Here is a 15839-nt window from a genome sequence, read left to right as displayed (position 1 = left end):
TATTTTTGTTTCCCTTCCCTTATGTTCATCTGTTTTGTATCTTAAAGTCCTCATATGAGTGAAGTCATAGGATATTTGTCCTCCTCTAATTTTCTGTGTCGTGATTTTTAAAGGATCTTGGTATATTGGCATTTGGATTCATTCTTTATTATTAAACACTTCATTTCAAATTTTTTGTTATAACTAAAACTTCAAAAAATGTAGTTTTTCCAAAGTATTACATATTTCTAACTGCTTTCTTAAAATCCCTAGAAGTGAAATTACTGAAACACAGCAAATGAAAAATTTTAAGTTTATCAGCACATATTGCCAAATAATGTCAAAAGAAACAGCATAACTTTTAATAGGATCTAAGGTTCAGTTCCCTCAGAGACCTCCTGCAGTAGAGAAGGACATAGAAGAACCTCAAAGGAGAACCCTGGGAATTTGGTGAAGTATTCAAAATTCAGTGGAGCCAGGACCTGATATGTGCTTCTTGGTATCCAGTGTTCATGAGTTCTGAAATCCAGTCCTGCCTGAGTACAACCTCCAGTACACTGTTTCCTGTATGATCTAAACAGGGTTCTTCACAGCTTCTGGAAAACAACTAGCCCAGGAGGTTCCTCTCTTCCTATGATGAATTTGTACTAAAACACAGGCTGTCTTAGGACATCAAAAAGTCAGCCTGCCATGAAAAGGACTCGTTATCTCTTTCATTCTGGGATATCAATCTTATTTAGTTTTATTTTGGAATGGGCAAATAGGCCTTCATTAAAACATCAGGTATAAGCACTCTATCTAGACAAGAAATCAAGAACAGTGCAGGGTGATATTCAGTGCTGAAATTACATGCTGCATGAGAAAAGAATTGCTAGTGGAAATTAGGCTGTCCTGAGTCACCAACATGATCACACATTTTCCTTCAATTTGTTTAGAAAAGGGGTTTTTACCTGGAAAGTGGTGCTATTTGTTTGTTTTCTAAGTTCAAAAATTCTTTATAAGCTTATGGCTTCTAAATCCTAGGTCTACAGTAATTCTGCCTGCACATCCCCCCTTCTTTTGAATAAACATTGTGCAATCTGCTGGATTTCTCTATGACTTTTTTTTTCATACTTGTGAATCTGTTTGGAAAGAAAAGAAAAAGGAAAGGGGAAAGAGCCTTCTGTTTTTCATAATGTCTAATCTTTTTCCCCATTGGCATTCACCAGATGTTGCTTTGGATCGGAAGATAAATATTAAAATCTGAGCAAGAACAAAGCGAGCTGTTTACTGGGCAGATTTTTCAGATGTTCTCTGGAACACTTGAAAAGACAGGAGATGCTTTGATATGCAGGCTGGCTGGAATCCACAATGGAATGGTCCCTCTAACGAGAGTGGTAGGCCCCTGAGGCCACGTCCACCCAGCCTGCAGCTCCTGATGGTTCCATCTGTCCATTGGCCATGCATCTGTGGGGAAGGTCAGTGAGGGAGACAACAGGGTTACCTGATGAAGAGGCCTGAGAACCATGGAAACGTTGACTCTGTCCAATGATCTGGTGCCAAGAGGCATTGGGGACCTTCTTCACAAACGTACAGGTAAGGCCATGATTGGGGCAGTCTCTCTGTCCCCACGGTGACAGTCAAATCACACTGCACGTAGGTGCAGCTGGAGGCTTCACAGCTCTCTTCCTCGTGCTTCAGGCCACACAGGAAAGCCAAGGACACTGCAGGAAACACCATTATGTTAGGTAATAACCACAAAAAGATCGAAGGCCTCACACTATCACATGAATGCACTTCATGTGTTGTCCCTTGACCAATATGAAAATTATCAGTTTACATTTCTTAAAAATGCACTATTTGGGGGCACCTGGGTGGCTCAGTTGGTTAAGTGACTGACGTCGGCTCAGGTCATGATCTCATAGATTGTTGAGTTCATGTCCTGTGTCAGGCTCAATGCTGACAGCTCAAAGCCTGGAGCATGCTTCAAATTCTGTGTCTCCCTTTCTCTCTGCCCCTCCCCTACTCATGCTCTGTCTCTCTCAAAAATTAACATTAAAAAAATTTTTTAATGTACTACATGTACAAAATACATAAAGAATACAAGCAACACTTTTGTAAAATATGAATCATAAGAAAAACTCCTATGAGTTTTCTTGTGTGATAAAACAAGATACAGGTGTGATACTAAAACAGTTGTGATACTCTTTAATCTGTGTCTATCCATCAAGACCATCATCTTCCTCCTCGTCCTCAGAAACAGCCATTTGCATTTTTTAAATCGCTTTCTCACATGGGTTTGTTTTCCTAAATGATTGTTTTGTGTTTGAATTTTATACAATAGAATACATGACATATGTTTTTGCACCTGCTTTTTTCCACTCAATATTACATTTCTAAGATTTATCAAGTTCCATATTATCAGGTGAAACTTGAGCATACATTTTCACTACTGTTTTATATGGCATTGTGTGAAAGTACTACAGTATATTATTCTCCTACCAATGGATTTTGGGGTATTTCCCAGCTTTGCTACTACAAACACATACTAATTTTCCTCTAGGTTATATGCCTTAAAGAAAACTGCTTGTTCATTGAGCAGGTACAAGTTCAATTTTACAAGACAGTGTCATATTGTTTTCAAAGTGCCTGTGCCATTTTATATTCCTACCAGCTTTATTAGTGAGTTTCCATTACTCCACATAATTACCAACACTTGGGACTATCAGACTCTTAATTTTGGCCAGTCCAGTACAAATACAATGGCATCTCATTACTATGTTAATTTGCATTTGCATCATTACTTTTTAAGTCAAAAAAGTTTTTATATGTTCAGTAAGAATTCCAATTTCCTCTTCTGTGAAATTCCTATTTCTGTCATTTGCCCTTTTTTTATACTGGAATGTTTGTCTTTTTCATATTGGTTTGTGTTCTTTATTTATTTTGGGTACTAATCCTAGAAGGTTCTATGGTTACTAATACCTTCTCCAGATCTATGGCTAGCTTCTTCATTCTCATGATGGGATCTCTTGATAACAGAAACTCTTGATTTTTACCTTATTTTGACTACTCACGTTTTATAAAGAAGAAAAGCAATTCTTTGAAGCCCTGTGACCCTTAAGCTATTTCTCTCTTAGTAATGAGATACAATGTAAAAAGCATCAACAAGGTAGACCAGCAATAACCTTAAAGAGGAAAATAAACAAGTCTCTACATAAGATGGTTTTGGAGCAGCTATATTTGAAAACCTTAATAAAGTGAAAAAGAAAAAAAAAGAATAATCTCTCTAGCTTTCTTCTGCAGCAAACCCCCAATGCAAGTATGCAACAAATATTACCAGGGACCATGGGCTTGAACCCAGCTGCCCTGCCTATCTCACAGTGCTGCATCTAGCAAGGGGTACATGAGATAAGCAGATGTAAGAATGTTTGTAGTTGTTCAATCACATGCTAATATTATTAGTGTTGCTGGTACATTCCAAAGCACCTGAAACATAGTAGGTTCTCTGTGTGTCTGGAATTAATTACAGCAATTAAATCAGCTGACAGTAGGACTCTCCTATGGGTGGATAAAACATCAGAACTTTCCAGTTAGTAAGCCTTTGGGCATAGGCTCAACACCTATAAAATAATGAACTCATTATGGGTGATTAGGTGGACGCAAATTGACAAGGTGGATTAAGTGACATTAATAACTTTAGCTGGTCATGCCTCATGGAAAAATTAGAGTTTCCATGAATAAGTCATGCCATATAATTCAAGGTATACATGCAAGAAAGAGGTGCATCAAAGATCTTGCTGAGTTTTTAAAAAAAATACAAAGTATTAGTTTCACTGAATGAGATGTTTTAGCCACCCATCATATGAAAAAGTAAAATTCATCTTTTGTTAGAAGTGTGATTGAGGAAGAAAGGTAAAACAGAGAGGACACCAAAGGCAGCAAAAAGCATTTCCTCAGAGCCCCACCTTCACCGCCCCTGCCCCACTCATGAAAGCAAGCACGTTAGCAAGCAAAACAATAATTAGGAAAGTTTGAGTTCTAGGCTGTCATCCACAAACTGGAATGACTTTAGTGTGCAAAATCACACTAAGAAATAAAATTCAGAGCATGGGTCGGAATTCAAAGTGACCTTAGTACATTAGAGAAATTATAGAAATAAACAAAAAAAAGAATGAAAATAGTAAGGCAGTAACCACAAAAGAAAAAATAAAACTCATGTAAATATAAGATGAGGAACATCCAGCTGTGCACAACCATGTCAGAAAGAAAGAAAATCACCTTGAAATAATTGTAGGTAACAGTAAGATTATAAACCAGCAAGACAGCGGTGCAATTTTAAATACAAATATGGTGCCGGATTATACACAGGCATCTCATGATGCTACCCAATAGAGCCAGAACTTGCTTACACAGAGGGGCTACCTAGTTTGACGCTTCTAATTATGAAAAAAGGTAGGAATTCAGAGAGGGCTTTACTTGTTGGAAAGTTTCTGATTCATTGGGTGGCCCCAAAATTTGCATTTCTAACTGCTCCAGCAACATTAATAATAATATAGTCCCAACAGTAATAACGCAATTCTCATGTCTTTGAGAACCACTGGATTAGAAGGTCTGAGATTATGCAGCATTCTGAAGGGCTGCCGGCTGATTAAGTTTGAAAAAAAGGAGCACAGGGGTGCAATGGTTAAATAAAAGAATGGATTGCTCTGACAACGGCAATGGAGAAACACATATAAAGGTTGCTGTGGTGTAACAGTCCTCTTAAAAAACCTTTTAAAATATAACAGATTCTTTTCGTTGTTGTTGTTTAAAGTTTTTATTTTTAAGTAATCTCTATGCCCAACATGAGGCTTGAACTCCCAACCCAGAGATCAAGAGTCTCACACTCTACCAAGATTCTTAACTAAATTGGTTATATGCAATTCTATCTGAAAGTAAGGGAATTACTAATAGTTCCTAACAATTTGTGAGGCACATTTTCTGGGATCATTCAATGTCCATAATAGACCTACTTGCTAGAAAAAAAAAAAATACACAAAAATGTACTCAAATTGTTTTATATGACTCAGGATGTTGATAGAATCCTTGAGTACCATCCTGGATCTTAAGAAACCAACAGAGTTGGATTCCTCAGTTCCTCTCCATTTTTAGACACTGTAATTAAAAGTCTTTAAAAAGACTTTTTCTTTCTTTATGAAAGAAGAAAATAACTCCAATTATCCATTTCCCTAGAGTCAATGGCAGTTCTGGCACAATCAGTGAGTGTTTGGTGACACCTAGTGGCAAAGGTCAGAGTTACAGATTCCAATTCCTGTTTCCCTTCTTTAAAAAAAAAAAAAAAAGGAATTTTAAGAAGTCCTTTCCTAAAATGTAATCAAAACTTTTAAAATATAACAGAGTTCCTATTCCTTCTTCTTCTATAAGTTATCAAACTTCCAATACCACAATTTATCTAACCCAGAAACTTCAGTGGTTTTTATTTTGTATTTCTAAATGAATTGTCTTGACCTTGATAATACCAAGGACTTTTTAAAAGTAAATTAATTTAAGCTGTGTATGAAAGCCTTTTTAAAAGACTGTAGTTGTATTAATTAAATATTGTAACCTAGAAATATGGAGTCATGGTTTTCTGTTTCCACCATTTCCCAATTCCTTCATTTATTCTTTCATCAAGCATTAACTTTGCACATGCACTGTTCCAGCACGGGTCTAATGCTGGAAGTAGAGAATTAAACAGGCAATGTCTTAAACTTAAATCTACTGTGTCTTTTTTTTACTGTGTATTTATTTTTGAGAGAGAAGCACGTGGGGACATGCAAGTGGGGAAGAGGCAGAGAAAGAGTGAATCCCAGGCAGGTTCCACACTTGTCAGTGCAGACCCTGATGAGGGGCTCCACCCCATGAACCACGAGATAATGGCCTGAGCCAAAATCAAGAGTCAGTCGCGCAGCTGACTGAGCCACTGAGGCACCTCCCAGTGTATCTTAAGTTTTCCAGTGTGGAATCCCAAATGCTCTGCTTATATATATGATGATAGGGAACTCAATTCCTAGTTTGTATTTTAATCAAGGATCATAACGTCTCCTTTTCTCGCTCTCCATCCTCTTCTTGCCTGAGATAATCTAATGTAAACTGCCATCATCAATTACCCATCAAGGAGTTTTTGTCCACGCTCAGATACAGTGATGCCTTGATCACTTTGTAAATCCTTCACCCACGTTCAAGTTGCAGACACATAAGTTAGGAATATAACTTAAAGCACTATTCAGAAAGCATGTATGCAAATGGTTTCTAAATGCACAGGTACAAGATTTATGATTATACAAACAAGTTAATCACCTGGCTAGGCAGGTCCTATACTGATGATGACAATTTCTTCCCTTTGATTTTTTCTCCTGAAACTCAGTGGGTAATCACCATGTGTTGTAATGGCACATGATGGGACTATCAAAGCTTTACACCTTTCTTTCTAACAAAGACACAGCTTCCTATACCACAATTCACTTGATGGCTATGAAGCTTTAAGCAGTGAGAGATCATGGTGTTCTACTGAATAAATACCTGGGCATTACAGAATAAGAAAATGATGTTAATGTTGGCTCTTTTGCTTATAATAAAAATTCAAGAACTGAGCACACCAGGCAAATATGCAAGAGCTATCCAGCCTACTTATCTAATCCCTATACTAGTACCTCAAGTAAGCAGATGTTTTCAGCAATCCCATCTCAGAACACGACCAAAACATTGTTTTCTCTATGATGCCTAAGGCTGTCAGTGAAACTAATATTCAGAACTCAGAATTATTTCCCCCACTGTCGTATGACTGCAATTGAGAACATAGGTGATCAATTTTCCATTGCCATTAATAGGATAAAAGTTACTGTGAACCATTTTAATAGGCAGTCCCATCTAACCTTTTAGATGGGGTGTAGAGAAATCCTCTTCACAGGAACACACAGAAAAGTTAGGGATCAAGACAGCATTAGTTACAGAAATGGAGTTAACCAAAGAATATCATTTCTATATACACTCTTTAAAAAAATATGTGGTGTTGTTACTGACCATCCAGGGGCAGAACCAAGCAGCTAAAGGCTGACACCGTAGCATTAGCCAAGACTTGGCAGGGAGCACCACACACAGCAGCTGAGATGTTCCCTGGAGAAAATCCTGCTCCAAACACATGCACAAGGCTTCCACCCAGGCAGCCTTCAAAACAAAATAGAAGTTCATGATCACAGAGGCAAATTTCTCTTTCTTTAGTTAACTCAAAATTCAAATCCATGCTTTCTTGCTGCCCATCGTTCCTTTTACGCCCTCCAGAATCCACACAACTGGCTTTAAGCTCCTGATATAGAATTTAGTGTCTTGCCACTAAGCTCTGTTCTCCAGAGCCTGAAGTCCATCTTCTGTCAGATTCCAATCATATTCAACAACCTATAAAAATGTAAGAACTTTTTATATAGAAAAGTAATGTTTATTTATCATTCTTAAAATTTTTTATACACAAGACTATACAATTAAAGTAAAAGTTCCCCTAAACCCCCTAGGCTCACTCCCCAGAGGGAGCCATGTTTGTTTTCTCATTAATCATTCCAGAATTTAAGCATATGTATTTTTATGCAGAGAAATCTTTCTATCCATATTCTTCTACAAGAAGAATTTGTTTTTTTAAAGATATAGCATATACAATTTTCCATGTGTATGTGTAAATACACTACTTATAGTTCCATTATATGATTGTGCCACAATTTATTTAGCAATTTTCTCACTGATTGACACTTTCCTTATTTCTCCTCTCCTGTGACAAGTAATAATGCTGATGAACCGTCCATTAACTTGAATAAAACTGGGGCAAACTGTTAGAAGGGGGATTTCTAGGTCAAAGAAAAAGAAGGTTTTAGATTTGATGGATATTACCAAATTTCTCTCCAAAATAAGATTGTAGCAGTTTACCCTCCTGCCAGCACTGTATGATGGCACCTATTTCAGATGGGTAAAAGTACGACAGTTGTTAACAAACACCATGTTTTGTGTCAGTATGAGAACCAATTAAGGTAAATGTCAGCTAGACTCTCAGACATGTGGCAACCTCTAGTCCACAAGGAGATAGAGTTCCAGGGGCCACTGTCCTCATGTCAAGATGCTCACAGGCACCTGACAAACCCGAGAATATGACTTTGCTTAGGGTACATTTCACAGCCCTGCTCTCACATCATAAAAATCGTGGAATGTTTGGGGCGCCTGGGTGGCTCAGTCAGTTGAGTGTCCGACTTCAGCTCAGGTCATGATCTCACAGCTTGTGAGTTCAAGACCCGCGTCAGGCTCTGCGCTGTCAGCTCAGAGCCTGGAGCCTACTTCAGATTCTGTGCCTCTCTCTCTCTGCGTGAACCCATTCTTCTGTCTCTGTCTGTCTCAAAAATAAATAAACATTAAAAAAATTTTTTTTAATTGTGGAATCTTAGAAGAAAGGGGAACTAGGGAGCAACCAGCCTAAACCCCTTTATCTGATGAGGAAGCTGACGCTTAGAAAAGGTACCCAGCTAAATTACTACAGACATGGGACCAAAATCCCATTCCCTATAGCATTCCACCCAGCTGAGCCCAGACAAATTTGTTCTAAGAATTCGCTTAGCAAGCACTTCATCAGTGTAAGATTCACCTCCCATCATTCCCTCTGTATTTTGTGCATTATAGTCAAATTTAAGCTATCTCAACTGCAAAAAGGCCTTACGTGAACAGAAACCGAAACCATCACTGGAAGAAAAGGCAAGGCAAATTTCAGTATACATATCTAAAAGGAAAAAACAGTTGAACCAATGCAACCATAGTGTGAAACTGGACTATTACTGCTGGGGTATGAATTAATCTGTGAAATGATTACAAGGTGACAAAAATTAATGATACTTAATAAGGTTAATTCAAATTGGCATATATGGCTAAAAATAGGTGAAGGCATCTATGTTCTACTTACTTGACCAAATGTTGAGCTCCTACAAATGGTATTAAGACACAAATTAAATCAGGGTAATGAATCAAATTAAGATACAATCACACTTAAAGAATATGCACAAATTCCTTGATAAAAAAAACAAAGCCTCCTACAGGGAGTGTGACAAAGACAAGTTTTAAGGAGGAAACCAGGACTATAAGAGGCCAACTGGGCTTCTCTCTCCTTCTGTCATTCAGATTGAGGTTGATTTCCTATATTTTAGAGTAGTAACCATAGATATTAATTCACTTACATAAAGAAGGAGATCTGTCTTATTTGTTTGACTTACCAAAGTTCTCAGTTACTGCCAAAATAGTGACTGTAGATGTGAACACCAGGACAGATGAGGCCCACCCTCTTGAGCGGTCGTAACCTCTGACTGGGTACTTCCCAGCAGGAAGGGATGTGACCACACACTGGAGAACCGTGCGGTTGCCAGAGACACCCACACAGGGTGACATCCCAATAAAAATGTCAACATTTGTTGCTCCTGAGATCTGGGCCACCACAAAGGTCAAGATGTCATCAGTCTGAGACATAGAGAGCAATTCTGGGGTGAAGGCATTGCTGTAACCAATGAGTCCCATCTGGTATGAAAGTCCATCTACCTCTATGACCAGGGCAACAGAGCCATTTCCCGCAGGAACAACACACTGGATGAGCTTGGTGCTGATGCTCACTGTCAGGCAGGCCTGCCGGCCAATGTAGACTAGTGTGCTGTTCTCTCCTCTCAGAGCTGTGCCCTTCATGGTCAAGAGGCTTCCACCATGTATGCTGAAATTCTTGGGGAAATAATGAAACACTTGAGGCAAAATGTAGAAGTGTCTGGAAACATTACCAAAACAAGCATATCCATTTCTTGTATGAACAACGGATACATAGTGGAGTCCTGGGGTCAAGTCACTTATCCAGCATGAAACATGGCTTGCATTAAAGAAAGTTACAACGCAGGGAAGGTGATTATCCACAAACACCATTGGTTCATCTGCTGTGATGCCCAACTTCTGACCCCTAATCAGCACCATGGTCAGAGACCCACTGATGTTAGTGGTCAAGGCATCCACAATGGGAGTTGTCTCTTCCTGAAAGAAAAAAGTGCAATTGCCCTGACACTCACTGGGTAGCCCATTGACCAGGACTGTGATGTTCACGGTGAAGGAAGCATCAGGCAAGGGGTCGCCCACTCTGTTAATCTGGCACAGGACTGTCTGGTCCCACAAGCTCAAAATCACACAAGTAAAAGGCCCCGAAAGGTCAACATGAACTGACCTATTCCTAGACTTGAGAGCTAGTCCCCTCACTGTGAGTATTGTCCCGCCACAAGCAGACCCATGTGTTGGCCAGATAGCTGTTATCCGAGGTGTCATCACAAATTGCTGGGGCACTGCAGACATGTTAGCAAACCCCATCTGCTTTTGACGAACTTGGAAAGGATAGATGCCGGCCTCCAAATGGTGAAGAGGAAAAGAGCACCCAGACAGGCTCATGTTGTTCCTTAAAAACTGTGTCTCAAGATCACAGTTCAAGACCCCCAGAAGGATCACTGAGTTGGACAGGTTATTTCCCTCCACATAGAGCCTCAGGCTGCTATTCGTGATTTCTCCTCTCATGGCAGTGACCACTGGTGTTGCTCCTGCTTCATACATGAAGGTTAAGCCCTTCCCCACCAGGCTTGGTGAAGGTCCTTGGGCAAAGGACACATTGCCAGCCCAGACCTCCACGGGGGCTGGCAGGGCAGGAACGCCTGCATCAGGCAGCAGGGCAGCGGGTGGGGTCTCACACCAGATGATCGACTCTGTAGAGTTCACGATGTCACAGGACCGATTACCCACAAGCACCCAAATCAAAGCTGGGTCCCTGCTGAACCCTATTCCCAAGATGCTGAGGATGGTTCCACCTAAAGCATGAACATCGAAAACAAAACTTAAAACCTGATATTCAGAACTAGGAACTCACAGCATCTGTCTAACCACAGCACAATTAAGTGGAAGGTGGAGTGTTAGGGAAACCTGAGCTATTTGGCTTTACCCCATCAACATTAAATTTGTCATTTTGGCAGGAGTTAGATGGGCTGAAATTCACATAATAGTAAAACAATATAAATTATTATACAGGTGAAGAATGTTTATAATATTTAAGGCAAAAAAATTTCATATGTATTTATAAACCCTAGAAGCCACTTCTATCAACACTAATGAAAAATCTAATTTCTTGAAGTGTTCTTGTCATCTGCTATGTTATCAGACATGTTAGTCCCTAATGTTCTAATATATTATGTAGAGAGAATATACGTACATATATAACATATACAATAATGTAAAATCAAATTCCCTAGACTTCTTGTCATTTGCTATGTGATCTCACATACTGTCCCAGATTATTCTATATGTTATTATGCAGAGTATATATTCCCATAGTCCATATATTACGTAGGTATATGTCTGTGTGTTGAAACATATCAAGGGACACTGAAATATTGAAACATGCTCATAATCCTGCTGCTATATTCCTAGACTTTCTCTCTCTAGTTGAGGGATGATCAAGCCCCATCTTCAGGATTAGAGCAAGGTACCTCATACCTAAACCTGTGGCACAGGCAAGCAGCTTTTTTTTTTAATGTTTATTTTACAGAGAGACAGAGCATGAGCAGGGGAGGGGCAGAGAGAGAGGGAGACACAGAATCCGAAGCATATTCCAGGCTCTAAACTGGCAGCACAGAGCCCTACACAGGGCTCACACTCACGACCTGCAAGATCATGACCTGAGCCAAAGTCAGACACTCAACCAACTGAGCCACCAGGTGCCCTGAGGCAAGCAGCTTTAAAAAGGATTTACTAGGGATGCCTGGGTGGTTCAGTCAGTTGAGCGTCCGACTTTGGCTCAGGTCATGATCTCACAGTCTGTGAGTTCGAGCCCCGTGTCGGGCTCTGTGCTGACAGCTCAGAGCCTGGAGCCTACTTCAGATTCTGTGTCTCCCTCTCCCTCTGCCCCTCTCTGCTCATGCTCTGTCTCTCTCTGCCTCAAAAATAAATCAAACATTTAAAAAAAAATTTTTTAAAGGATTATACTCAAAAAGGAGCAAGTGTTATTTCATACACTATCACAATGATTTAGTCACATGCAAATATATAGATTTTAATTTTTTTTTCTAAAAATGAATAGTTTTCTCGATTTCTGTCTTCTCCTCACATCTCCCATATTGGCTTGTGCTTCTAACCACCTCTGGGTCCTTCACCTGAATCCCTAGAGGAAAGTGAAGCCATCAGACTCCTTCCTCCTCTCCTTACACATGCAGTATATAAAAAGCTAAAGTAAAATGCTCTTCCCTTGTTTTTCTAATATCCTCTAGAGGTACGCTACCCATTGGATGCTTCAGCCTCTTTCCCCTAGAAAAACAAAACCAGGCACATCTTCTTTTCATGAAAATTCTTTATTTTCCTGAGCTCACTGGGCTAAGGAATCACCAAGTTTTCACACCCTTGTAAGTGCACCACTCAGTTCCCAGAGCACAAGGAAAGCCCCTCTCCCTGCCTCCCGATTACTGGTCTCATCGGTTCAAATCCAGGAACAAAACCTGAATATCCAGTGAGTACACCTGCTGAATCAATGATACAAGAATCACTCACCCAGAAGAGAACCACAGCAAGGCTCCATGCTGAAAACTTCTGTGATGTACCGGATGTGAAGATCAACCCTGCAGAGAATGGGGAAATTGATATGAAATAACTGTTTTAGAAAGAGAGAAAGGGAGGAGAAGAACAGATATGAAGCAGTGAGGGAGACAACTGTCAATGGAACTGTCACAGAGAAGAAAGGACACAGTGGGGGGAAAATGTTGTGTGGGACATCTTCCTTGGCCTGTATCATGTGGTGGCATCAGCCCATACAGGTTAGCCAACTTTCTGGAATGCGGGGAGGCAACTTCTGGAGAAATACTGGGCTGAGGGACTTAAAGGCAAAGGCAATCTGAGCATGGTTTTGGCAATAACTGTAAGCCATTTATTCAAAGCCCCAGACACAAACTTATTAAAGGTCTTATTTAATCACAGACTCAAACTAAAGCACAGAATATTCCAACACATAGAGATGCTCACCCCACCCCCACCTTCACCAAAAGCCATAATATCTTAGTTCCTGAAAGTTCTCTGTTCCCCAACTATTAAGTCAAACATTTCCCTTGGATTGGTCTTGGGAGTGAATCATCCTATAGGGTCTCCAAGATTTCTTCAAATTGCATGATTCTCATGTGTTTATACCCTAACTTCAGAAGTAGGGGAAAAAATGAAGATCTAACTCAAAACTAGAATTCCTCAACTGAAACTAGACCAGCAAAAAGACTTAAATTAATGGCAAGTGTGCACCTCACCCTTGTGAGCGAATGCTGACCCCATTGATGGAGACTGAGATTCTGTGGAGACTGACAGGCAGTGGGGGCAGCACCACCTCCAGACCCCGAGCCATTTGTACATGAACCAGAGCCACGGTGTCTTGGATGCAAACTTCCACATCCAAATCTGTGTAGTTCACCAGAAGTGCCATTCCAATGAAGAGGGTCTCACCTCCTGTGTTAAAAACAATGCATTAGCCTCTGTGATGCGAATTTGTGGCCTCAACCACTTCTTGGATTTTAAACCTATCTTTCAGGATTAAATGCATGATTGGTCCTGTGTATAACACTTCAAACAAGGATTTCAATACCAATCTCACTTCTAACAACTCTTATCATAAAACTTCTAACAACTCTTATCATAATAGAACCACCACCTATAATCCCAATTGCCAGGACACTTGTACTCAAGAGGCACTAATTTAACGCCACAGAAATGCAAATCAAGGGCGAAAATATATCAAGAAGTAGTTTGGGAAGCTGATGGTCTTCACTACCAGCACACAGCACCGCAAAGCCCTTTCTTTAACTTGCACTTTCCTGCTGATACAAGTCCAAAGCTCAATGTCTGTGTGTATTGAACCGCTTAAAATTGCTGTACAGGAGTGCAGTACCACAGCGTGCACAGACCACTTTCACATGCACCGTCTCATTTCACCCTCACGCTATCCTCATGACATACACAGAGTAGGTAGTAGAAATGGCATTTCGCTTTTGACAAAACTAAGGTTTGGCAGCCAATGTCTGATAGCTACTTAAGGGAAATATCAAGGCCTAAGTCCAGTCTTCTCTTATATTTCGATACCTTTTTAATTTAATTACCAATTTCACTAAAATGTCATATATGCTATAAACACTTCAATTCAATTCCTTTTACCTTAAATATTTATTGAGTACCAAGAAGGAGATGCCACAAAGGGCACAAAAGAAAAGTTAAACACAGACCCTGCCTTGAAAGAAACCTCAAAGATGGCACAATGGTGCCAAAATAGCTTCAGTACAAGACATGACACACGAGAGGTAAAAATTAAGCAGTGCGGTTGTTCAAACGACAGCAACATTCTGAATATTAAGAAAGACCCCGTGGGCAAGATGGTGCTTGAAATTCTACTTGAAAAATAAATCCCCAGAGGAAGCGATAAAGAATAGGCAGTTTACAATTCAACTCTAAAAACTTCATAGTTTTACCCAAAGTCTTTTGGAGCATTTTCTCATTTAAACATCCAGTGGCTTGGGGGCGCCTGGGTGGCTCAGTGGGTTAAACGTCTGACTTTGGCTCAGGTCATGATCTCGCAGTTTGTGAGTTGGAGCCCTGCACTGGGCTCTGTGCTGATAGCTCAGAGCCTGCAGCCTACTTAGGATTCTGTGTCTCCCCCTCTCTCTGCCCCTCCCATTCTCATGCTCTGTCTCTCTCTCAATAATAAATAAACGTTAAAAAAAATGTTAAACCTCCAGTGGCTTGGAAAGAAAGAAAGAGAATTGGGTGACTTTCTGGGAGATCAGACACATGTACATAGTCATGTACTCTATGGGAAGAGGCCAAGTTGATGGGGAGTCTATGGCTAAAGACCAAGAAAGCAACTGTAAGGGGTATTTACCTAATTTAGTAGACAGCAGAGACTTCCAAAGGTTTCTAAGCAAGAAAAGGATAAGATAGAAGCTTTCTTCCAGTCTATTAGATTAACTAGAGAGATAGGGAAGGAGAAATCCAGTCTTCAGACAACGGAGTTCAACAAGAGCCAGAAATTGAGAAGGCAATGGCAAGAGTGGAAATAAATGTACATACCTCTCATGTGTCTCACAGAGACACAGCTTAGGCTAAAGCATCTCTAAAGCTCCTTTAGCAGCTGACATTTGAGAACTACAGAGCAGACATCTACAGAACTGCACAGCCAATCAGATGAGGAGGAGAAGAAGCTATTTGAAAGAGAAAAGTCAAAGACAAGAGGTTGTGGGGTGTTGGGAAGACTGACCCTACATGCAAATCCTTGCTCTGCCATTTTCCCACCTGTGTGAGTCTGGATGACTCACTGTGGGCTCTCAAAGTCTTATATTTTTCATCAGTAAGATGGTAACAAAGTCTACCCCATCTGGTTTGTTGTAAGGATTAAGTTAGATATCCTAGGACAGTTTAATTCAAAAGTCCTCCATTAACTTTCATTTTCTTTCTTGCTCCACATCCTCCTTACTTCTGTACATCCAATCTCATTTCTATTATGAAGTCTGAAGCCTCAGTGTAGCGACCTGAAAGGACTTCAGGGTTGAGCAGAAAAAAGGCATGACCATGAGGCGGCAATAATATGAAAAGGAGCTTTATATGGTGGTGCTTTGACAGATTTACATGGGTGCAAAAATCTCACAGCATGAGACCTTCCAGAGGAAACAATAGGAGACCACCACCCAGAAGGGGAGTAAGGCAAAGGAAGTCCCTGTGGACAGGGAGAGGGGGCTTATGTGTCTAGATGATGTCACTTAGGAGTAGTCTCTAGGGTGGAGACCTCCAAA

The 15839-nt window shown here is 40.2% G+C and overlaps 1 protein-coding gene across 2 annotated transcripts in view; it reads right to left on the bottom strand.

Annotated features, from left to right (window-relative positions):
- The window catches only part of PKHD1 (PKHD1 ciliary IPT domain containing fibrocystin/polyductin), a 488429-nt gene that overhangs the window by 393927 nt on the left and 78663 nt on the right, over nucleotides 1–15839 (bottom strand). For both annotated transcript variants that reach the window (XR_002082091.2, XM_019457395.2), the window contains exons 30-34: nucleotides 13314–13509; nucleotides 12574–12641; nucleotides 9237–10844; nucleotides 7021–7164; nucleotides 1463–1682 (exon numbers count right to left, since the gene is read on the bottom strand). Coding sequence is in view for 1 of the 2 variants with exons in the window: in XM_019457395.2 (XP_019312940.2) it covers nucleotides 1463–1682; nucleotides 7021–7164; nucleotides 9237–10844; nucleotides 12574–12641; nucleotides 13314–13509 (2236 nt within the window). In the remaining variant the exon portion in view is untranslated. The remainder of the gene's footprint in view (nucleotides 1–1462; nucleotides 1683–7020; nucleotides 7165–9236; nucleotides 10845–12573; nucleotides 12642–13313; nucleotides 13510–15839) is intronic.

This window comes from Panthera pardus, unplaced genomic scaffold (assembly GCF_024362965.1).
Source record: "Panthera pardus isolate Hobbes unplaced genomic scaffold, ASM2436296v1 HiC_scaffold_17, whole genome shotgun sequence".
Classification (NCBI taxonomy): Eukaryota; Metazoa; Chordata; class Mammalia; order Carnivora; family Felidae; genus Panthera; species Panthera pardus.
The sequence above is the reverse complement of the archived record's forward strand: the minus strand, read 5'-3'. Positions and strand labels throughout refer to the sequence as shown.